The sequence below is a fragment of the Mustelus asterias genome, chromosome 6 (assembly GCF_964213995.1).
Source record: "Mustelus asterias chromosome 6, sMusAst1.hap1.1, whole genome shotgun sequence".
Taxonomy (NCBI): domain Eukaryota; kingdom Metazoa; phylum Chordata; class Chondrichthyes; order Carcharhiniformes; family Triakidae; genus Mustelus; species Mustelus asterias.
This window is the reverse complement of record NC_135806.1, coordinates 42368067-42391246: the sequence shown is the minus strand read 5'-3', so window position 1 is coordinate 42391246 and position 23180 is coordinate 42368067. Positions and strand designations below refer to the sequence as shown.

The window sequence follows — 23180 nt, the reverse complement described above, 5'->3', positions numbered from 1 at the left end:
ATTTAGAATTATAGTGAATTAGTTCAGAGCAAGTGGTGAAAGATCAATATGAATATTAGGGGTTCTTGTAAATAAATGGCAATTTTTGTGGCAAATGTAGCACTGTACAGTGATTTGGTTATAAAATTTTATTGCAATAGATTAGATAGATGCTTTTTGTTTGAGGAGACCGTTCTGTTCAGGTGGGGAAATTACCAAATATTTGTATGTACATAAAAAAATGTAGAAATTTATTTATGTATGAATTTCAGCAGTCCAGGTACAGAAACTGATTATGCACCCTTGTGTCGTTCGTGATAATTCGTGTATCATTTTTTGCACCCCTCTGCGCCCCGTTCTCCATCGCAGCAAACTGCTTACTTTGATATTGTGTTAAAATGTGCAATTAGCAATGGTCAGTTTTACTACATGTCACATTTTCTGTGGTGAAAATTTTTTCAATATTATTGACATAAATCCATGGGAAAATACTGAAATAAATTCTGGTTTGTAATAGTTTAGCTTCATTGACTCTTAATGACAGCCATTTCTCATCAACAACAATTCAGGGACATTACCAGACATTTGATATGTATTTGATCTGTTTACATATATTGGGGGTGCCATCCTCCCCGAGGATTCTTGCAGTTTTGTCAATGCAAAATACTGTAAATGCTGACAGCAAAGATGACTTTATGGCTTTGCTTTAGCCAAGCATGTTCCTTTCAGGATTTTCTGCTGCATGTTGGATTTGGGGTGCTTTTCTATTGATATTTGAGCCCACAAAGTATGTGACAAATACAGAGCTAATACAAATATTAAGAGCAGAAAACGATGATCTTGTTTGAACTGTTCAACAGTTTAATCCAGAGAGTTTAGTTTATTACTCTTTTTGGGCATCATTTGTACTTGTGTGTATGGTATCTTTATGAATTGATTTATTTAGTTAAGTACTTAAAGTATTAAAAGTATAAAACCAACAGTTTAACAGCAGTAGTAATTATACCACATATTGCATTCCTTGGGATTGATTTGGACATTATGGACACACACAGATTTATACACAGAAATGGGTCCATAGTTTTTAAAGAATATACATATAAAAATATTTCTGCTTGATTTTTTATAAATTCTCACTTTGAAATGGAAAACAATCAGAATTGTTTGCCTCTATTTGTATCTTTCATTTCTTTACAGAATGCCTTCAATTATCTTAACTCTGTCATCTGTACTTTCATTTAAAATCTGTCAGCTTTTGTTCATCACTTAAATTGAAAATACTTGGGTTTTTTTGGTGCGAGCACAGAATGGCAGTAATTCAGTTCTGTCGTCAAATTGTTCAGTTAATTGTTATTTTATGATTTAAAGTAACCTGCTTTGAAAGATGACTTGTGAGTTTGAACTTATAATATTGTGTTTAAAATATTTAAATCTAAAATCCATACCTGAATTTATTTACAAATGTCTGCTGTCTCTATAAAGTTAAATGTCGCCAGCCTTAATGAGTGTTGTACTAATCTAGAAATTTTCAAGTTTGATATTGATTAGGAATTATTGTTGTGAAGAACGCAACCAAAATTGAATTGTGGATTTAATTTTAATGTATCATTGTTTTTATTTTTAGGTGACCTTCACACCCACTGGTCGATCTGTGAAAAAGACCTAAGGGTAAGAGGTACTTTAAAATGAGCTCATTAAGGAATGTGGTGGCCATTTCCTCTTTAATGAAGCACTTTTTGCTAGATTTTAAAAATTGTAATGAAATACTAATGGCAATACTAACAAATTATCAACCTATTTCTATTCCATGCAAGGTCTGGTACTTGGTAGATTTCATCAGCATCAAGTGTAAAGCTAGGATATACACTAAGATCATAATTTGATAATTACCTAGTTAGAAACACACAAAGTCTTAAATCAGGGTACAAGTTAATGCTTTCAAATGCTTTCTTTGATTGGATTTTTACTATATTTAAATACGTTGTTTCAAAAATAATTTTGAAATAATTTGCATATATTGGCTGTAGATTTCAGTCTATGGCAATGCAAATTAACCCATAGTTTATACTTCTGTATTGTCAAGGATTCTGCTATCAAGGTGCAGTTACATTTTGTTTGCTGGATTATTTAACATTGGAAAGTAACATGTATTAAAATTAGAGGAATTTTTGGGTTTCCAATGCGAATAATGTCCACTGATGATAACTTATGGCAATATTTAATCATTACCCAGAAAGGCCATTGCATCTTGCTATGAAGAGATAAACAAACGGATTTTTGTTGGTGTTTGTTTTCTTTAACTTCTATCCCAGCCCCCTTCTCTGTCTTTCTCTTTCTACTTATATTTGTTGTTTTTTTCTGCTTTTCTGTTGTCTTGGGTATTTGCGATTATGGTCCAACATTATTTTTATATTTTTCAGCCAATTTTTAAAATTTTCTGAACTTTTTATTTTCTGGTTTCCTTTTACTTCTCTTCATTTTAAAAAACCCTTTGTACATTTTATTTCACCAATGGACCAAACCATGAACAGTGGCAATGTGTGGAAGAACTGGTGATAGGGAAGCAAATATTGAATAATAACAGTGGGACAGGGGAATAAAAATAGGAAACTGGGTGTCCTCAGCAACGGAGGAGGAAATGGACAAAGTATATGTGAAAAAGGAAAAATAAAGGAGCCCACAATTAAACAGATTAAAAACTTGAAACAAGAAGACAAATGAATGCAGGATTCATAAACTCTGAAAATGGCTAGAGAGGGAGTACATCTATACTGGCAGACTCTGAAAATGATCCATATGCTGACTTTTAAGCAACAATTTACTGGTAGGATTACCGTTCAAATTTGAACCAAGCCTATTGTTGCTGTATTTCAGCAAAAGTTTAATGTGCAATGAATGGTGCCAATGGCAGGGTAAATTGAAGACACTTGCCTCTTTTGTGACTTGATAGACTGTGGCGGAAACATTCTTCCAACACAATGTTTCAATGAATTATGTTTAGTGTGTCAGGCTAAGGCCAAAATAATCTATAATGTGTGATTTGGTTTGGTCAAATATTGTATATATTGAATTATATTTGATACTTCTGCTCACTTGATGACCTAATGGATTAAGGCATCACTCAGTGTAGTGCTATCTCATAGACGCCAGAAAGATGCCAGGTTAAATTCACAATCAGTAGAGTTAATTGATCTCAGTCAGGACCGCATTTGGAGCATTACTGTTAGCTTCAGATTAGAATGGGGATACATCATTCCAAGTTCATGTTCCTGATTCTGAAACAGTGGCATTTCTGTAAAGTGCTGATCTATCAATGTTAGGCGAGAGCTGAATTTGGTCCCACTGTGGTGACCTTCATGGTTAAATAGCCCATTGACACACTCTATCTAAACTTGAGGGTAAAGAATAGGCAATTTGGGACCACAGCCCTGTGAGAACAAGAATTTCAGGGAGAAGAGGGAAAAAATATAAAAGCTTGAGTGTAATCATGTAAAGAAATTGCATGTTAACACAACTTATTTGTTTCATGTCACATTAACAATCATTGTTTGATTCTCTTTAGTCATCATTTGTGAAGCAACGCAGTCGCTATTATGCACCAAATACAACAAACGTGGACTGCCGGAACTGTGGAAAACTGGGGCACATATCCAAAAACTGCCCATCTCCTAAGGTAATATTCTGAAACAGAACGTCCTTTAAATTGACATTTTTTCCATGATTTTCTTATTCATAATTTATTTCTAATAAAAACATAATCAAATATGATGTTTGATAATCATCTGCTTGTTGTTCCCATTTTTTTCTTTTTTTTGAACTGTGTGGTTTCTTTAAGATTGCTGTGCTGCCATGCACATGTATTTTAAAATGAAAGTTGGTTGTGCACAGCATAGTTATTGCACCACAGGATACATTCTAGTTAGCTGTGCACCCATACAGCTTAGAGGGAGCATTGCTCTCTAGTAAGGTATATGACTTTCGTGGTTCTGACTGTTACTCTGATCCCTGAGAGAGATTCTTTCTGTTTATATCTGGCAGGCCATAAATATAAACATGCCAATCTACTATGTTTGGTAATAAAACATTGTTCCTTGGTAGGGAATGCTCAACTTCATAAGTGAGCTTTTCATAGGTCTGTGGCCAGTGACCACTGAGCACATCCGTTTTGGATTACTAGATAGGTCAGAGTGCATGCTGATAATAGAATCTGCCCAATTTTCTTTTATTTGATATGCTTAGGAAAATCTCCTCATTTTTCAACTTCCCTTACTATTCAAACTCAGATGGTCATTTAGCCCATTTTACCTCATCCATCTAAAATGATCATGTGGCTGCCCACGCAGTAGGAGTCAACGTTTATTTATGGTTCTAGGGTTTTGCCTCCACTAATTTATCAAATAGTTCATTTCATAAGAAGATTGCTCTTTGTGTGAAGATGAACTTCCTGAGACCAGCTTCATAATTGCTGCTCAGCTTTAGCTCAGTGGTAGTACTTTTGACCCAACTCAAAAGCTCTTGGGTTTGAACACTACTCCAGAAACTTGAGAGTGTAATAGAGTCATAGAGGTTTACAGCATGGAAACAGGCCCTTCGGCCCAACTTGTCCATGCCGCCTTTTTTTTTAAAACCCCTAAACAAATCCCAATTGCTCGCATTTGGCCCATATCCCTCTATACCCATCGTCTCACTACTCATAGAGTCATAGAATCTAGACTGACAGTTCAGTGCAGGCCTGAGGGAGGTGCTCTGTCACATTCTTTGAATGTGATGATAAAATGATGCCTCAGTTAGACATTAAAGATCCCATGGCACTATGTCAAGAGTCAAGGAATTCCGCCAGTGCCCTAGTCAACATCAGTAAAACAGGTTAACTGGTCATTTAACTTATTGCTGTTTTTGGAATCTTGCTATGCACAAATTAACTGCTTTCTTGCATTGCAATCAAAAGATAATGAAAATTCTATATAAATTCTTTTGTCTCTTAATAGTTGAACCTGTTTGCCCTCTTCAAATTTAGTTTAAAAATTTTTTTCATTTAATCCTCTTGCACTCTAATTGCCAGTATACTTCTAATATCACTTCTCCTTTCTTGATGAAAAAATCCAAGTGTCTCTACCCTTTTCTTATTGTTCAGACTCCTGACACAACACTAGGGATCAGTCTTGTAGTTCTTATGTGCCTGCATCCAATACTTGAATATTTCCATTGTGTCTAAGTGACCAAAACTGGATACACGATTCAAGATGCAGTTTGATCAGAGCACTATGCAGTTTATTATAACCTCTTTTGTCTTGCATACAACAATTTAGTAATGTAGTTCAACATTCTGTTGTGTTTGTTGGTTGCTGCTCCACTTTGGAGATGTTGCATCTACTAAGATCCTTAAATGTCCCTCCACTACATCCATAACAATGTCATCACCATTCATGGAATATATTTGTTGCCCATTTTTTCTTACTGTGCAGTATTTTATGTTTGCCTGCATTATCTTCCATTATACTGCTCATGTGTACATTTTATCCAGATCATTCTGTAATTTCTGGGCTGCCTCTTCTAGTTTGATATCATCTGCAGATTTGATCAGTTTACAATGGGTTTCTGAGTCCAGGACATGAATGTAAGAAGTCAGGGGTAGAAGGGAGCCCACTGAGGGAAACACCAGCTGCCCTGCGACCATTTACCAGCCAGTTAGCCATCAATAGGCTGCAGGCGGAATTTCCGCCCCTCGGATAGGGAGTTTTGTCTCAGAACTGCTGCTCAATCACAGGCCAGCAGCTCTCTCCAGTACTGGAGAGTGGAGCAGGAGCAGTGTCCATTGTTGCTACTGGACACAGAGGGGTTGGGGGGTTATAGGGGGGTGCAGGGTGGGTGGGGATAGGTTGCTAGCTGCAATAGATGGGAACACTGTACATGTTTGGGGGTCAGGTAAGGGTGGTTGAGGGTTTGAGGCCATGGGGGGAGGGGCATCTTGAGGTGCCTTGGACACCCTTCGATGAACCAGGCAATCAGTTAAGGGGGAACCCCCCCTACCCATCACAATTGTGTGCAGGAAAACTGCCTGGCTGGCTGCTTGGTGTGGTTTAATCCAGGTGGCAGGATGAGGGCCAATCTGGCAGTGCTCACCTGTTTTTTTTCTGGGTAGTGCCAGGGATGGACCCGAGTGGGAGCCTCATTTGGTGGGGGGAGGGCAGGGATCGCGGGGCAGGCATGTATGTGTCGTAGGAAGGGAGAAAGCATTAATGGAGAGTGGGAGGAGCCCCTGACACCTCCTTGGTGGGGTGAGAAGGGAGCCAGCTTTACCAGCATATTTAGACCACACCCCCTCAAACCTGTGGGTTTTTTTTGATGAAGTGTCATAAGATCTGGCAAGAAAACCTGCCTATTTGGAGAGAAACACCCCGGTTTTCAGTCAGAACCTGACACTTCTCCATTTTTTGGTAAGATTTTGCCCCATATCTGTATTTATGAAGCTCACAAACCCATATACTTATTTAATTTCTCAATCTGTCCTGCCGTCTTCGAAGATCTAGGTATATGGACTCCCAGGTCCCTCTGCCTCTGCACACACTCTCAAACTGTGCCATTAAGTTTTATTGTGCCTTTCTATCCCTTCTTCCAAAATGTATCACCTCATTCTTCTCTGTTAAATTCTATCTGCCACATGTCTACCCATTCTGCTAGTTTATCGAAGTCCTGTTGTAATCGATTGGTATCAACTTCTTCATCAGCCACTCCCCCACATTTGATAGCTTGGGCAAATTGTGAAATTTTATTCTTCAATATCCACATCATTTATATCTATCAAGATATAATGATCCTGGCACTGACCCTTCGGAGGTTATCACTGTACCATCCTCCAGGCTGAAAGCAGCCATTTGCTATCCCTTGCTGTTTTTGGTCCTTAAGACATTTTTATCAAGCTGACATTGACCCTCTTATTCCATGAGCCTCAATTTTGTTAGCCTGCCTTTTGTGTGGCTTTGTCAGATGCTCCCTTAAAATCTGTACAGACAACATCCATTGCATTCCTTTCGTCAACCATCTTTTGTTACTTCATCAAAAAATTCAATTAGTTTAGTCAAACACAACCTGCCTTTTTCAAATCTTTACTGGCTTTACTTAATTGAGGAGCGGCATAGTGGCACAGTGGTTAGCAATGCTGCCTCACAGTGCCAGGGACCCTGGTTCGATTCCCGGCTTGGGTCTTCCCCGTGTCTGCGTGGGTTTCCTCTGGGTGCTCCGGTTTCCTCCCACAGTCCAAAGATGTGCGAGTTAGGTTGGTTGGCCATGATAAATTGCGTCTTAATGTCAGAGGGATGAGGAGGGTAAATATGTGGGATTACGGGGATAGGACAGTACCTGGGTGGGATTGTTGTCGGTGCAGGCCTGTTGGGCCAAATGGCCTCCTTCTGCACTGTAGATTCTAACGCAATTCTCTCCTAGCACCTGTTGATTCTTTTTCCTTGATTATTGTTTCTTAAACCTTACCCAGCACTGATGTTAAACTGAGCATCCTGTGTTTAATAGGAATTTCCTTTCACCCTTCCTTATATAAAGATGTCAGATTTACCACTTCCCAATCCTGGTTTACCTCCCCCATACCTAGAGAAGAATCAAAAATTATGACAAGCCTACTGCTTTCTCCACCCCCACTTCCTTTAGCAATCTAGGATGCAAGTGATCTGGACCACTCTACTTCTTGCCCATAAATTTTCACGCTATCCATTACTTCTACCATCTCTACTTCTATTGATTTTTTGGCAGCATTCTCTTCCTTAGTAAATACCAATGCAAGGTACTCACTAGTCTTCTGGTATTGCCCTGTGCCTCTAAGCACATTCCACCCTCTTTGTCCCTACTAGGATCCACCCTGCCTCTTTCTCCCACTTACTATTTATATGCTGAAAGAAGATTTTTGGGCTCCCTTTTTATGTTAGCTACTGTTCTATTATAATCTCTCTGTCAGTGTTATTTTCCTCTTCAATTCTTCTTTCAATTTATTCCGTATTTGGCTTGGTTCTCATTTGTAGAATTTATCTAACACTAGCTTTTTTTTGCTTTATCACATCTATCACCCTCACCATCAAAGGAGCCCTAGCTTTGGTTCCCCCCTCCCTTTCACCCTTGCTGGAATGTACCATGGTCTGTACTGAAAGGTCTCCTCCATAAAGATCAACCATTGTTCTGTTTGTTATTTCTGTCAGTCTTTGGTTTCAGTTTACTCTGGGTAGATCCCCCCTCACCTCATTGAAATTAGCCCATTTCCCATTTACAATTTCTACATTAGATTGTTCCTTGTTCTTCTCCATGACCAATCTAAATTAGTAATATGATGATCAATCATTCTTAACCAAGTGTTGCCCCACAGACTTATCCACTTGGTCCACCTCAATCCCCAGCACCAGACCCAGAAATGCTTTCTCGCTGGTTCAACTGAGAACATATTGATAAGGAAGTTCTCCTGAACATATTTCAAAATTCCTCCCCCTTTTTTCTCTTAACTTTAACATTATCCCAATCGATATTTGGATAATTAAAGTGTCCAACTTCCACCATGCTATAGTTTTTTTAAAATCTCAGATACCTTCCTTGCAATTTTGCTCCTCTATCTCACTATTTTGGGGGTCTGTAGAATACCCCTAAGTAGCATGATCCCTTTCTTGCTTCTCAACTTTAAACAAAACGATTATGTCCTTATCCCCACAAGGACACCCTCTCTTTTCGACACTACAGTGTCTTTCCTAATCAGGACTGCTACCATTCCTCCCATTTTGCCTTCCCTATCTTTTTTGAGTACTTTGTATCCTTAAGTACTAAGCACCCAGAATTCACCATTTTTAAGCCACATTTCCATTATTGCTACAACACCATATCCCAAACAGCTATTTGTGCTCGTAGTTCGCCAATGTTATTAATTGCATTTGGTGGATTTACACACTTACATAGTAATTCTGCTTTTGTATTCCTTGGTGACTTTCTTAATTTCCTCCTATTTAATGTCAGTACTTCCCTCTCCTGCCCAGTTCCTTATTCCTCCTTCCTGCTTCTAAACGCTGGTGTAGGTCCCCAAACAAGTTAGTTTAAATGTTCTTCAATCGCAGTAATGAACTTCCCCACAAGAAGTCTAGTCCTGTTGAAGTAAAACCTTCCCTTTTGAATCGGTGCCTCCTGTCCTCGAACGGGTCCCAATGCCCAAGAATGTGACCCGTGCCTCAAATCTCGCATTAATCCTCCCCATCTTCCTATTTCTAGTCTTGCTGGTGTATGGCACCAGAAGTATTCCAGATGCTACTTTCGAGGCTTTGCTTTTTAACTTTCTCCCTAGCTCCTGAAAATTTGACTGTAAGACCAGAACATCTGTTCTCTCTATGTCATTGGTACCAAAGTGTATCACAACTTCTAGAAGATTCCTTTGTCCTTGCAGAATATTCTGTACCCTCTCCGTGAAGTCGTTCACCCTTGCACCAGGAAGGCAACACATCATGCGGAACTTCCAACAGTTACAGAAATATCTGTCTGTTCCCCTAACAATGGAATCTCCTATAATGCCTACATTGCTACTATTTTCTGTTGCCTCATGTGTAGTCCTTTGTTCATTGATTCCAAAATCTGGACTGCACAGGTGTCACCACTCCCATCAGCCCTCAGTGCTGAGTACATTACATAGACATGAAAGACAATGAAAATAGGAGTAGGCCATTTAGCCTTTTGAGCCAGCTCTGCCATTCAATAGGATCGATATCCTCGATATGAAAACCATACTCCCATGCTCTCCCCTTACCCTTGATAACTTAGAAATCTAACAGTTTTTTTTCTTAAATATATATATTCAATGCCTTGGCCTTCACAGCCTACTGAGATAGAGAATTCCACACGTTTGCCACCCTCTGAGTGGAGGCATTTCTCCTAACCTCAGTCATAAATGGCCTAGCCCATATCCTGCAATTGTGACCCTTGTTCTAGATCCCAAAGGAAACGACATCCTTGCATCCAGTCTGTCCAGTTCTGTCAGAATTTTATGTTTCAATTAGACCTCCTTTCATTCTTCTAAATTCCAATGAATACAGGCCCAGTCAATACAATCTCTCCTCATATGACAATCCTGCCATTCAGGAATCAGTCTGGCGAACCTTTGATGCACTCCCCCTATGGTAAATATGTCCATTATTGGATAAGGAGACCAAAGCTGCACATAACACTCTTGTGGTCTCACCAAGGCCCTGTACAGCTGCAGTAAGACATCCTTTCTCCTGTATTCAAGTTATCTTGTAATGAAGGCCAACATACCATTTGCCTTCATAACTGCTTGCTGCACCTGCATGCTTGTTTTCAGTGACGAACTGGTGTGCTAGGACAACTAGGCCCCTTTGTATGCCAACATTTCCCAATCTCTCACTATAATACTCTGCCATTCTGGTTCTTTGTCTGAAGTGAATAACTTCACATTTATCCATATTATAATGCATCTGCCATGTATTTGCGCACACATTCATCTTGAAGGCTTGTAACATCTTCCTCACCACTCACATCCCTACCAAGTTTCCTGTCATCAGCAAACTCGGAAATATTACTTCTGGTTCCCACATCCAAATCCTTTAGGGATTCCTTTAATACCCTGGGATGTCAATTATCATGCCCTGGGAATTTATCGGCTCCGAACCCCATTAATTTATCCAGTACTATTTTTCTGGTAATACTAATTCCCTTCAATTTCTCATTCTCACTAGACCCTTGACTCCATTGCATTTCTGGGAAGTTATTTGTGTCTTCCTCCGTGAAGACAGAACTAAAGTAGTTGTTTAATTACTCTTCCATTTCCAGTGTCAATGGGGATATTGCTTAAAGTGGAACTATGGAGATGGATTGCTGTTAAAAAATTATACTATGTCATGTTTTAGTATTTTAATAAATAAAAGTTATGCTAATTATTTTTGTTATATTCAAATTGTGTTCTTAAGTAAAGTTTGTTTTAATAAAAGCTTCCTAGTGGGTCAATCGAATCATACCTGGAGCAAAACACCTTAACATCTTTGCATATCTTATATTTTCCGCTATGGCCCTTTGTGCTGCAATCTCTTGTTTCTTCTCCCTTCCACTTTTGCTTTCTACTCTTTCTTTCATTTCTATCTTTGTTTCCCTTGTATCTCCCCAATCAGGTTCCCATTCCCCTGCCCTCGAGTTTAACCCTCCCCAACATTACTAGCAAATATCCCTGTGAGGCTATTGGTCCCTGTTGGGGAGCAATCTGTCGAGCTTGTCCAGGTCCTATTTTCCCCAGAATTGGTCCCTGAGATTACTACCTTTGGGGTCCTGCTTTTTTATTTATTTCCTCACTTCCTATATTTGGATTTCCGGACTTCATTCCCTACATTATTGGAACCAATATAGATCACAATCTCTGGCTGTTCACCCTTCAGATTGTCCTGCTACTACTCGGTAACACCCTTGATCCTGGCACCAGGGAGGCAGCATACCATCCTGGTGTCACATCTGCAACCACAGAAACATCTATCTATCCCCTCTCACAATAGAGTCCCTTTCACTATTCCTCTCCCGCTCTTTCTTTCCTCCTCCACCCCCACCCACAAGTGCAGCTCAGCCACTGAGCCACTAGTGGTGCCTTAGACCTGGCTGTTGCTACATTCCCCTGAGAAACCACCTCACCCTACATTATCGAAAATGGAAAACCTGTTAGAGAAGGAGATGGACCCAGGGACTCCTATACTACCTGCCTAGTACTTTTGCTCTGTCTGGCAGGCTTCCATTCCCTTTCTTCTTGTACACTCTTTACCTGCGCTGTGATCCACCTTATCTTACGTGCTGTCCACAAAGATCTCATCCCCTGGTTACAGTTCCAGCTTTGAAACGTGAATTTCAATAGCTGCAGCTGGAGGCACTTCCTGCACGCGTGGTCATCCTGGACACTGGAAGGGTCCCTGACTTCCCATAATACACAAGAGGAGCATTCCACATGACTGAGCTGCCCTGCCATAAATTACCCTTAAATTACTCCCTTTACCTCCTGTAGTTTATAGAATTATAGAATCCTACAGTGCAGAATAAGCCATTCGGCCCATTGAGTCTGCACGGACTCTCTGATTGATTATCTGACCCAGACCCCCTTCCCCCACCACCCTATCCCCATAATCCCACACATTTTCCATGGCTAATCCATCTAACCAACACATCTTTGGACACAAATGGGAAATTTAGCATGGCCGATCCACCTAACATGCACACCTTTGGATTGTAGGAGGAAATCAGAACACCCAGAGGAAACCAACACAGACATGGTGAGAATGTGCAAACTTCATACAGTCACCCAAGGCTGTAATTGAGCCTGGGTCCCTGGCACTGTGAGGCAGCAGTGCTTGCCACTGTGCCACCCTAATTCTGCGTATGTTGAAGACAGTAGAAATACTACCAAAGCTGCCACTCTTTTTTTTCAAAAGGTAGAAAAGGAAAGGCTGAGCTAGCTCCCACCTCACCAAACTCCCTCGGTCACTGAACTCCAACTTGCATATTCCACAGCAGTCCACATGCTCACTGCACTCCATTTTGAGAGTGGCATGCACCCTGAACATGCCATCACTTCCTACCTTTTCCTACTCTTTCAGAGGGTAATTCATCTACAATCCTGAATTCTTACTGTGTCTGGGGTGACCACCTCTTTAAACTTATGATCCAGGAAACTCTCATCCTTCCTGCTGCACCGCTGTGACTGCAGCTGTCCCCGAAGCTTGGACATCTTGAGCTTGAGCAGCTGGATTCATTCCCTACACACGTGGCCCCCCAAGATGTGTCCTGAAATTCCCACATGGCACAGGAATTGCAAGCAATAGATTTCAGCTGCCAGGCCTTGCTCTTAAAAAAGCCCCCTTCTAAAATCTGAATAGTACCTTGCTGAAGCTATTAATTTTAACTAATGGCTCAACCTGCTCTGTACTAATACTCTTATTATTCATTCACTTTCTGTCATATTACTCCACTCATGCTGATGATACTTGTCTTTTTTAATCTTGCTCCCTGACACTCACTGTTTTACCACTCTTTCCCTTAACTCCTCCCGCTACCTGTAATTATCTTGGGCCTTCTTGAATAACCAATTACCTATCTGCTGTCTAGTGATTCGCGGTTTAACTTCTCTTTGTTGAGTTGTCCTCGCAGCCCTCTTTCTGCCTCCCACAGGAATGCATTCTCTCTCTTATTCTGTTGTGCTCTTGTTTGCACGCTCTCTCGCTTGCACATTCTCTCGATCTCCCCTCCTCTACACCCACTTGGTACCTCAGCCATGCACTTTGCCTCGATGTGTACATCTTGCTTTTGATCCCTAATCACTGTCACTCCTCTTATTAACCTTTTACTATTTATATTATTGAAGACTTTTGGATTCCCTTTTATGTTAGCTGCCAGTCTCTTCTTGTACTCTGTCTGTGCCTCTCTTATGTCCTTTTCCACTTCCTCTGACCTTTCTGTATTCAGCCTGTATTATCACCCTGACCGCATCATACCTGCCTTTTTCTGCTTCATCTTACTCTCTATCTTTCTCATCAACCAGGGAGCTCTAGATTTGTTTGCTTTGCCTTTCCCCCTCATTGAAAAGTACATTGACTATACTTGAACCTTCTCTTTAAAGGTTTGCCTGCCAATCTTTTATTCCTACTACCTGGGACAAATCCATTCTTACTCCACTTAAATTGGCCCTCATCCAGTTTAGTGTTTTTATTTTAGGTTGTTTAATATCCTTTTCCATAGCTAACCTAAACTTAATGGCTGGAATTTTACTGCCCCGCCTGCCATGGGAATCAGAGCAGATGAGGGGTGGACAATGGGAAGGTCCATTGACCTTGGGCGGGATTTTATGGTTTCGGGACGAGCGAGACCGTAAAATCCCAACCAATGACACCATGAGCATTGTTTCCTAGAAATTCCCTGACTGGCACTTGATCCACCTTATTCCCCAGAATGAGATTCAGCAATGCCTCCTTCCTTTTTGGACCAGAAACATACAAATTCCCTTGAACACACTTCAGAAACTCTTTACTCTTTTTTCCCCTCATTCTTTTACCATATCAGTCGAAATTAGGCTAATTGAAGCCCCCATTAACATGACTGTATAGGTTCTGCAACTCTGTATAATTTCTTTGCAAACTTGCTCCTCTGTACCCTTCCCACCCGTTGGTACCTCTATTGTTAATGGATTGAGTTCTTGACCCCCTCGGACATCGTCTCTTTCCAGAATTGTAATATTCTCCTTACTCATTACATCGACTCCTATTTTTCTTTCCTTCCCTATCCTTCCTGAACAATTAATATGTAGGAATGCTTAATCCTGCCCTTTATTGAGTCAGGTCTTTGTTATCACCAAAACATTATACCTGTGACTCTTTGTGCCTTCAGGTCACCAAGCTTTTATACTGTGCATTGATTGTAAACTAGTTTCAACATTATTACATTACCTATTAGCATGACCCCCACATTGTATCTTATAATTTCTTACTTTCATATTGTCTGTGTCTCCCAAACCTTTGTACAATTTATTTATCTTTCCTGATGCTACATCCTGTTTCTGGTTCCCACCACCCTGCAAAGTTAAGTCTTAGACCTCCCTCAACAGCACCAGCAGACTTCCCCAAGAGGACATTTGTCAAGGCTTTTTTCTTAGGTGCAACCTGTCCCAATGTCCCAGAAAAAAATCCTCTTCCCTACACCTACTCTCCAGCCATGCATTCATCTGCCCTGTCTTCCTATTTTTATATTGACTAGAATGCGGTATCAGGAATAATCCAGAGATTATTACTGTTGAGGTCCTGTTTGCCGGTGTTATGATGATGAGTCAAATTCCAGAGTGAAACCTGGCTTGGTAGATCCTAACCGTGGAAGTCAGTTACTGAACACATTCACAAGAACTTGCCAATATACTTTTAACACACACAATAAAAAGTTTATTAAACAAGATAAATTGAACTATATTTCAAACAAAGAGGTTGGAAAGATTTCAATACGGATACCAGAAAATGATTCAGATTCACACTATTCTCCTTTTATCCCAGCAACCCTTACAGACACAAAACCCCAATGAAGATTTACCACTGACTCAGTGTCAATGTTTCTTGCTTCGGTTGGCTCTGTTTTCTTCCAACAGACTGCTGAGCATTCATTAGATGTTTTTCTTCAGCTGGTATCCCTCCCTGAGACATCCAAAAACCACATCTAAACTCAGTATTACTTAGACTTCGTTGCAAAAACATGCATTCCCTAAACACAGTTCCCCAGGAGGCTTGCAGGATTTCTTATTAAAGGGATTAGACTTCTGCCTGCATTCTTTGCTATACACACACAAACCAACCACCATTCTGTGGTTCCCTGTCTCTCTGTGTCTCTGGATGCCTGTCGCTATGCAACAGCACAGTTTTTGTTTCCACTTCATGCTTGTTTCTAACTTCACTAAACTGCTAGTCCTTTGGTAACCGAGCTCTTCACTTCAAGAGTTGTAAAACCTCATTAAAACTCCAAGCAGGGCCTCAGATTCCTTAGCACCCAGCTCACATAAGTCTCTAAATGAAATCAAAACCAAGTATCACCTTTTTTAACACACATACAGAATGTAAATGAAATGTATTTCTTATTTATTTCTTAGCTTCCTGAAGGACATCATCCCTCTTGCTATTTATGTCATTGGTACCAGTATATACTATGACCTCTGGCTGTTCATACATGACCCTCAGTGTGCACTACAGCTGGTCAGTGACATCCTTGACCCTGGCACCAGGCAGGCAGCATACCTACTGGATTTTCTCTTCTGTCACAGGATGCACCATCTGTTCCCGTAACTGTAGAATCCCCTATCACTATTGCTTTCTCCTCTGGTCCTCTCCTTTATCCAAGGAGGGTTAAGAGATTGTGGCCCTAGCCTCTGCTCTTACTTCCCTCAGTAATGCATCAAGACTGAACTTTTCTACTTGAAGCACTGCTGACCTTAAAAGTATCTCCTTTATATATATTTTTACCCAAACCGATTTCTTAATACCCTTCTGCTTTATTGTAATGTTGGTAGGGTCCACCTCTTTTGTGAAATTCTCTTTTATTGCTTGTTTATTACCCCGGCTATATTTGTTCACTCCACAAGAAGATTTTCTATTTGATCTTTAATCTGTCCCACCTGTCCCATCACAATCCTTTCTCTCTTCATAAGTTAGTAAAATATGTCAGTGTTTTTCTTTTTTCAAGAATATTTAGTACCCAATCCTGCCCTTTCTGTATTCTGCTTGATTCTCCACTGTATAGTGAAACTGACATTTATCAAAAACTTCTCATTTCTATTTGATTTTAATCATAATTTCTTTAATCATCTAGGGACCACTAGCTTTGACTGCCTTTCATTCTATGAAATATGGATGTGCTTAGTCTGTACCCAAACTGTCTCTTCCCAATACTCATTTAATATTTTACCTGCCAGTCCACCTGAGCCAGGTCCCTTTCCAATTCAGAAATTAGCCCTTCCATTTGCATTTTCACCGTTGATTGTTCTCTGTTTTTCTCCATAATTATTCTAAATCTAATTATACTATGATCACTGTGTCCCAAATGCTCCCTCACTGAAACATGCTTCATTTGCCAACATTGTCCCTCAGAACTAGATTGATGCTGGAATCCTACCGCTCAAGAAAGATCTTTTGTTCACATTTCAAGAATTTCTCCCAATCCTTGTTCTTTATACTTCTGCCATTGCTTCCTCTCCACAAGAAATGCTTAGCCAGGTCTTGGTAGGACAGCTAGATGGAGTACTTTTTGATTGAGGAGTGCACTATTTTGAATAGAGGCCATCATCAGATAGGACCAATTGTGTCTTTCAGAAATTTATCATTATGTCAATTGGCCAAGGAGTAACAATCCCAGTGGAAGGATCCTAGATTTGGTTTCTTCCTGTGCTAAGTTAATTGATCTCAACCTGACCATTGTAACTCTTATCAGTGCTCCTGGATTACATAGTGGGAAATCAACAGTAAATCTATTGACCATTGCTAATGCAATGTACACATCATCAACATTGACTAAGAACAAGATTGGATTTGGCTGTGATGTCTATTGTTAAATAGCCTACCAACTTTCACCATTGAGACATTCATGGATAATTTGACAGACTGGGGTACTGAAGGACAACATTTGCCTTGTTGAACTATTTCTCATCCAGGATCAATTCCGAAACTCCAAGGTATGTTGTGAAGCCCAGGCCCAACTATTTTTGATTCTGGCATTTGTGTGAGCATAAGGTGTTTCTCTCCAGGTGTGATTCTATCAACCCTCTAGGTCGTTTTGATTAAAACAAACTTTATTTAACAACACAGTTAGAATATAACAAGAATTAGCATAACTTTTAAAAATTGAAGTACTTAAACATGACAAGATCTAATTCCTAACTGCTAGCTATTTCTATTAGTCCAATTTAAGCAATAACCCCATAGATGTAAATTTGTCTTCAGAATCAGTTAGCAAGACACACAGGCCCATGTGAATTCCCAGTTCTCCAGCTTTTTAACCCCTCCAGACAGTGTTACAGAGAGTCTCTGAGACAACTTCCAGAGGAAAACCTGTCTTCACACAGCATGTTTCCAGTGAGAGTTGTCAGAGGCTACAGAAGGATATAGATAGGCTGGAAATTTGGGCAAGGAAATGGCAGATGGAGTTCAATCCTGATAAATGCGAAGTGATGCATTTTGGTGGGAATAATGTAGGGAGGAGCTACACGATAAATGGAAGAACCATAAAGGGTGTAGAGACGCAGAGGGACCTGGGTGTGCAAGTCCACAGATCTTTGAAGGTGACGTCACAGGTGGAGAAGGTGGTGAAGAAGGCATATGGCATGCTTGCCTTTATAGGACGGGGCATAGAGTATAAGAGTTGGGGTCTGATGTTGCAGATGTATAGAACGTTGGTTCGGCCGCATTTGGAATACTGCGTCCAGTTCTGGTCGCCACACTACCAGAAGGACGTGGAGGCTTTGGAGAGAGTACAGAGGAGGTTTACCAGGATGTTGCCCGGTATGGAGGGGCTTGGTTATGAGGAGAGATTGGGGAAACTGGGGTTGTTCTCCTTGGAAAGACGGAGGATGAGGGGAGACTTAATAGAGGTGTATAAAATTATGAAAGGCATAGATAGGGTGAACGGTGGGAAGCTTTTCCCCGGGTCGGTGGTGACGTTCACGAGGGGTCATAGGTTCAAGGTGAAGGGGGGGAGGTTTAACACAGATATCAGAAGGACATATTTCACACAGAGGGTCGTGGGGGCCTGGAATGTGTTGCCGGGCAAGGTGGTGGAGGCGGACACACTGGGAACGTTTAAGACTTATCTAGACAGCTATATGAACGGAGTGGGAATGGAGGGATACAAAAGAGTGGTCTAGTCTGGACCAGGGAGCGGCGCGGGCTAATTGTTCCTTGTTTCTCGTTTCAAGGCTTCATTCTATGATCATCTTGCTGGTGCCAGTACAGAGCGAGACTGCGGATAGTTGGGAACCTGTCTCGGGGGCAGGGAATTCATATGGTGTTCGTGGAAGTGGAAATGACTAGGGTTGGGAAGCATTTTCCGATCAGGGCCATTGTGATCTCCTGGACTTGTTTCGATCGCCTCAGGGGGTCGGAGAGGAATTTCCCAGATTTTTTTCCCCCATATTGGCCCTGGGGTTTTTCACTCTGGGTTTTCGCCTCTCCCTGGAGATCACATGGTCTGGAATGGGGGGGTGGGGGTGAGTTAATAGGTTGTAATGAACAAAGCATCGTAGCTGTGAGGGACAGCTCGGTGGATAGGATATTGGTATGTAGATAGGCTGGAAAATAGGGCGGGGATCCTGGATTCAGGATTCAATCCTGGACCGGGGAGCGGCGCGGGCTTGGAGGGCCGAAGGGCCTGTTCCTGTGCTGTATTGTTCTTTGTTCTTTGTTCTCTGTTCTTTGAGAGAGTGGGAGAAAGCATTTTTTGCCTTTTCCAGACCTCTGGGAAGAGATATCTATGTTCTGGCAGGTCCCCAGACTTAAATTTCCAGAGAGAGAGAAAAAGAGCCACTGCTCCTTGCCAAATTCAAACTGCTACTGCCTGTGTTTTTTCTCCCTGCAAGCCCAGCTCCACCACCCCTCACATGACACACACATGTTAATCAACGTAATTAAACCCTACTCTGAAATCCCTGGTACTAGAGTTTTTTAAAGATTATTACTGTCACAAGTAGGCTTACATTACCACTGCAATGAAGTTATTGTGAAAATCCCCTAGTCGCCACACTCTGGCACCTGTTCGGGACACTGAGGGAGAATTTAGCATGGCTAATTCACCTAACCAGTGCATCTTGCGGACTGTGGGAGGAAACCGGAGCACCTGGAGAAAACCAATGTAGGCACGTGCAGATTCCACATGCACACTGACTCAAGCCGGGAATTGAACCCAGGTCCCTGGGACTGTGAGGCAGAAGCGCTAACCACTGTGCCACATAACAAAAATGCGCTATCCCAGACTAAAACAAGCACTCCAATAATTAGGAGCGGCAATCCTTCTGCAGTATCAGCAGGTGGGCTGCCGGTTGTAGATAATTCAGCATTGTTGAGCAGAATTGAAGTGTAAACACAACCTTCACCAGAAACATGATATAAAATACATTTCTTAAGAGCAGTGTTGTCACAAAAACTTAAGAGGGATGGATTATTAAAGGGGATATAGGCGTAGATAAATTTGCATAGTATATCAAACCTCAATACACACATGTTTCTTATTGTTCAAAAGTAATTCTAAGAAAATATTGGAAAGATGATTCAACAATTTGAAAGCAGCAAGAATCAGAAGTAACTTTTTGAATATCTCTAAACTTTCAAATCCTTTGAAAACTGTTTGTTACCTTTATTTTTTATGTTCTTGGTGAACTAAATTCAACCTCACCTAAAACTCTTGAGGCACTACTCAGCTACTTCCTCATTTGGACAGGTTAGCAAATCCTGATACATGACATACTGAATGAACATCACTGCGCTTACGAGCGGGTTATTGCTGGAGTAGCTCGGAGTGCAGAACTGTCATTACATCAAGAGTAAATTTCAATATAGATAAATGTGATGTGGTACATTTTGGTGAGCAGAACAGAGAGGCCACATCTAAATGAGATAAAGGAGCAAGAAGGATCTGAGAGTTACAAATACACAAATGATTAAAAGTTTCAACACAAGTTAGAAAGACCATTAAAAAAAACACACACACAGAATTGGGGTTAATCGCTCTACTTATCAATTATGTTGAACTTTTGGTTGGGCTACACTTTTTCATTACTATGAATATTCCGGTCATCATATTACAGCAACAGTATAGAGGCATTTAAGAAGAGGCAAAGATAATGGACACAATGCTCGAGTTAGCACAGCGGGTCGGGAAATTAAATTGGGATGGGGAAAAGATGGGATTCATGACCGGCTGTTCTTCCCCGACCATTTTTTTGGCTCTCTCCCTCGCTCTCTCTCTCGCTCTCTCTCTCCCTCGCTCTCTCTCTCCCTCGCTCTCTCTCTCCCTCGCTCTCTCTCTCCCTCGCGCTCTCTCTCTCCCTCGTTCTCTCTCTCCCTCGTTCTCTCCCTCACTCTCTCTCTCCCTCGCTCTCTCTCTCCCTCGCTCTCTCACTCCCTCGCTCTCTCTCTCCCTCGCTCTCTCTCTCCCTCGCTCTCTCTCTCCCTCGCTCTCTCTCTCTCTCTCCCTCGCTCTCGCTCTCTCCCTCGCTCTCTCTCTCCCTCGCTCTCTCTCTCCCTCGCTCTCTCTCTCCCTCGCTCTCTCTCTCCCTCGCTCTCTCTCTCCCTCGCTCTCTCTCTCCCTCGCTCTCTCTCTCCCTCGCTCTCTCTCTCCCTCGCTCTCTCTCTCCCTCGCTCTCTCTCTCCCTCGCTCTCTCTCTCCCTCGCTCTCTCTCTCCCTCGCTCTCTCTCTCCCTCGCTCTCTCTCTCCCTCGCTCTCTCTCTCCCTCGCTCTCTCTCTCCCTCGCTCTCTCTCTCCCTCGCTCTCTCTCTCCCTCGCTCTCTCTCTCCCTCGCTCTCTCTCTCCCTCGCTCACTCTCTCCCTCGCTCTCTCTCTCCCTCGCTCTCTCTCTCCCTCGCTCTCTCTCTCCCTCGCTCTCTCTCTCCCTCGCTCTCTCTCTCCCTCGCTCTCTCTCCCTCGCTCTCTCTCTCCCTCGCTCTCTCTCTCCCTCGCTCTCTCTCTCCCTCGCGCTCTCTCTCCCTCGCTCTCTCTCTCCCTCGCTCTCTCTCCCTCGCTCTCTCTCTCCCTCGCTCTCTCTCCCTCGCTCTCTCTCTCCCTCGCTCGCTCTCTCCCTCGCTCGCTCTCTCCCTCGCTCGCTCTCTCCCTCGCTCGCTCTCTCCCTCGCTCGCTCTCTCCCTCGCTCGCTCTCTCCCTCGCTCGCTCTCTCCCTCGCTCGCTCTCTCCCTCGCTCGCTCTCTCCCTCGCTCGCTCTCTCCCTCGCTCGCTCTCTCCCTCGCTCGCTCTCTCCTCGCTCGCTCTCTCCTCGCTCGCTCTCTCCCTCGCTCGCTCTCTCCCTCGCTCGCTCTCTCCCTCGCTCGCTCTCTCCCTCGCCCTCGCTCGCTCTCTCCCTCGCTCGCTCTCTCCCTCGCTCGCTCTCTCCCTCGCTCGCTCTCTCCCTCGCTCGCTCTCTCCCTCGCTCGCTCTCTCCCTCGCTCGCTCTCTCCCTCGCTCGCTCTCTCCCTCGCTCGCTCTCTCCCTCGCTCGCTCTCTCCCTCGCTCGCTCTCTCCCTCGCTCGCTCTCTCCCTCGCTCGCTCTCTCCCTCGCTCGCTCTCTCCCTCGCTCGCTCTCTCCCTCGCTCGCTCTCTCCCTCGCTCGCTCTCTCCCTCGCTCGCTCTCTCCCTCGCTCGCTCTCTCCCTCGCTCGCTCTCTCCCTCGCTCGCTCTCTCCCTCGCTCGCTCTCTCCCTCGCTCGCTCTCTCCCTCGCTCGCTCTCTCCCTCGCTCGCTCTCTCCCTCGCTCGCTCTCTCCCTCGCTCGCTCTCTCCCTCGCTCGCTCTCTCCCTCGCTCGCTCTCTCCCTCGCTCGCTCTCTCCCTCGCTCGCTCTCTCCCTCGCTCGCTCTCTCCCTCGCTCGCTCTCTCCCTCGCTCGCTCTCTCCCTCGCTCTCTCTCTCCCTCGCTCGCTCTCTCCCTCGCTCTCTCTCTCCCTCGCTCTCTCTCTCCCTCGCTCGCTCTCTCCCTCGCTCTCTCTCTCCCTCGCTCTCTCTCTCCCTCGCTCTCTCTCTCCCTCGCTCTCTCTCTCCCTCGCTCTCTCTCTCCCTCGCTCTCTCTCTCCCTCGCTCTCTCCCTCGCTCTCTCCTCCTCGCTCTCTCCCTCGCTCTCTCCCTCGCTCTCTCCCTCGCTCTCTCTCTCCCTCGCTCTCTCTCTCCCTCGCTCTCTCTCTCCCTCGCTCTCTCTCTCCCTCGCTCTCTCTCTCCCTCGCTCTCTCTCTCCCTCGCTCTCTCTCTCCCTCGCTCTCTCTCTCCCTCGCTCTCTCTCTCCCTCGCTCTCTCTCTCCCTCGCTCTCTCTCTCCCTCGCTCTCTCTCTCCCTCGCTCTCTCTCTCCCTCGCTCTCTCTCTCCCTCGCTCTCTCTCTCCCTCGCTCTCTCTCTCCCTCGCTCTCTCTCTCCCTCGCTCTCTCTCTCCCTCGCTCTCTCTCTCCCTCGCTCTCTCTCTCCCTCGCTCTCTCTCTCCCTCGCTCTCTTTCCCCGCTCTCTCTCCCTCGCTCTCTCTCTCCCTCGCTCTCTCTCTCCCTCGCTCTCTCTCTCCCTCGCTCTCTCTCTCCCTCGCTCTCTCTCTCCCTCGCTCTCTCTCTCCCTCGCTCTCTCTCTCCCTCGCTCTCTCTCTCCCTCGCTCTCTCTCTCCCTCGCTCTCTCTCTCCCTCGCTCTCTCTCTCCCTCGCTCTCTCTCTCCCTCGCTCTCTCTCTCCCTCGCTCTCTCTCTCCCTCGCTCTCTCTCTCCCTCGCTCTCTCTCTCCCTCGCTCTCTCTCTCCCTCGCTCTCTCTCTCCCTCGCTCTCTCTCTCCCTCGCTCGCTCTCGCACACTCGCCCTCGCTCGCTCTTTCTTTCTTGCTCTCTCGCTCGCTCTCTTGCTCTCTCGCGCGCTCTCTCTCTTGCTCTCTCGTACGCTCGCTCTCTCTTGCTCTCGCTCGCGCGCTCACTCTCTGTCACTCACCCTAGCTCCCTCCC

At 43.6% G+C, this 23180-nt stretch overlaps 1 protein-coding gene across 2 annotated transcripts in view; it reads left to right on the top strand.

Moving 5' to 3' along the window:
- The window catches only part of zcchc7 (zinc finger, CCHC domain containing 7), a 298339-nt gene that overhangs the window by 185129 nt on the left and 90030 nt on the right, over window positions 1-23180 (top strand). For both annotated transcript variants that reach the window (XM_078214234.1, XM_078214233.1), the window contains exons 3-4: window positions 1604-1647; window positions 3542-3652. In XM_078214234.1, the coding sequence (XP_078070360.1) occupies window positions 1604-1647; window positions 3542-3652 (155 nt within the window). The remainder of the gene's footprint in view (window positions 1-1603; window positions 1648-3541; window positions 3653-23180) is intronic.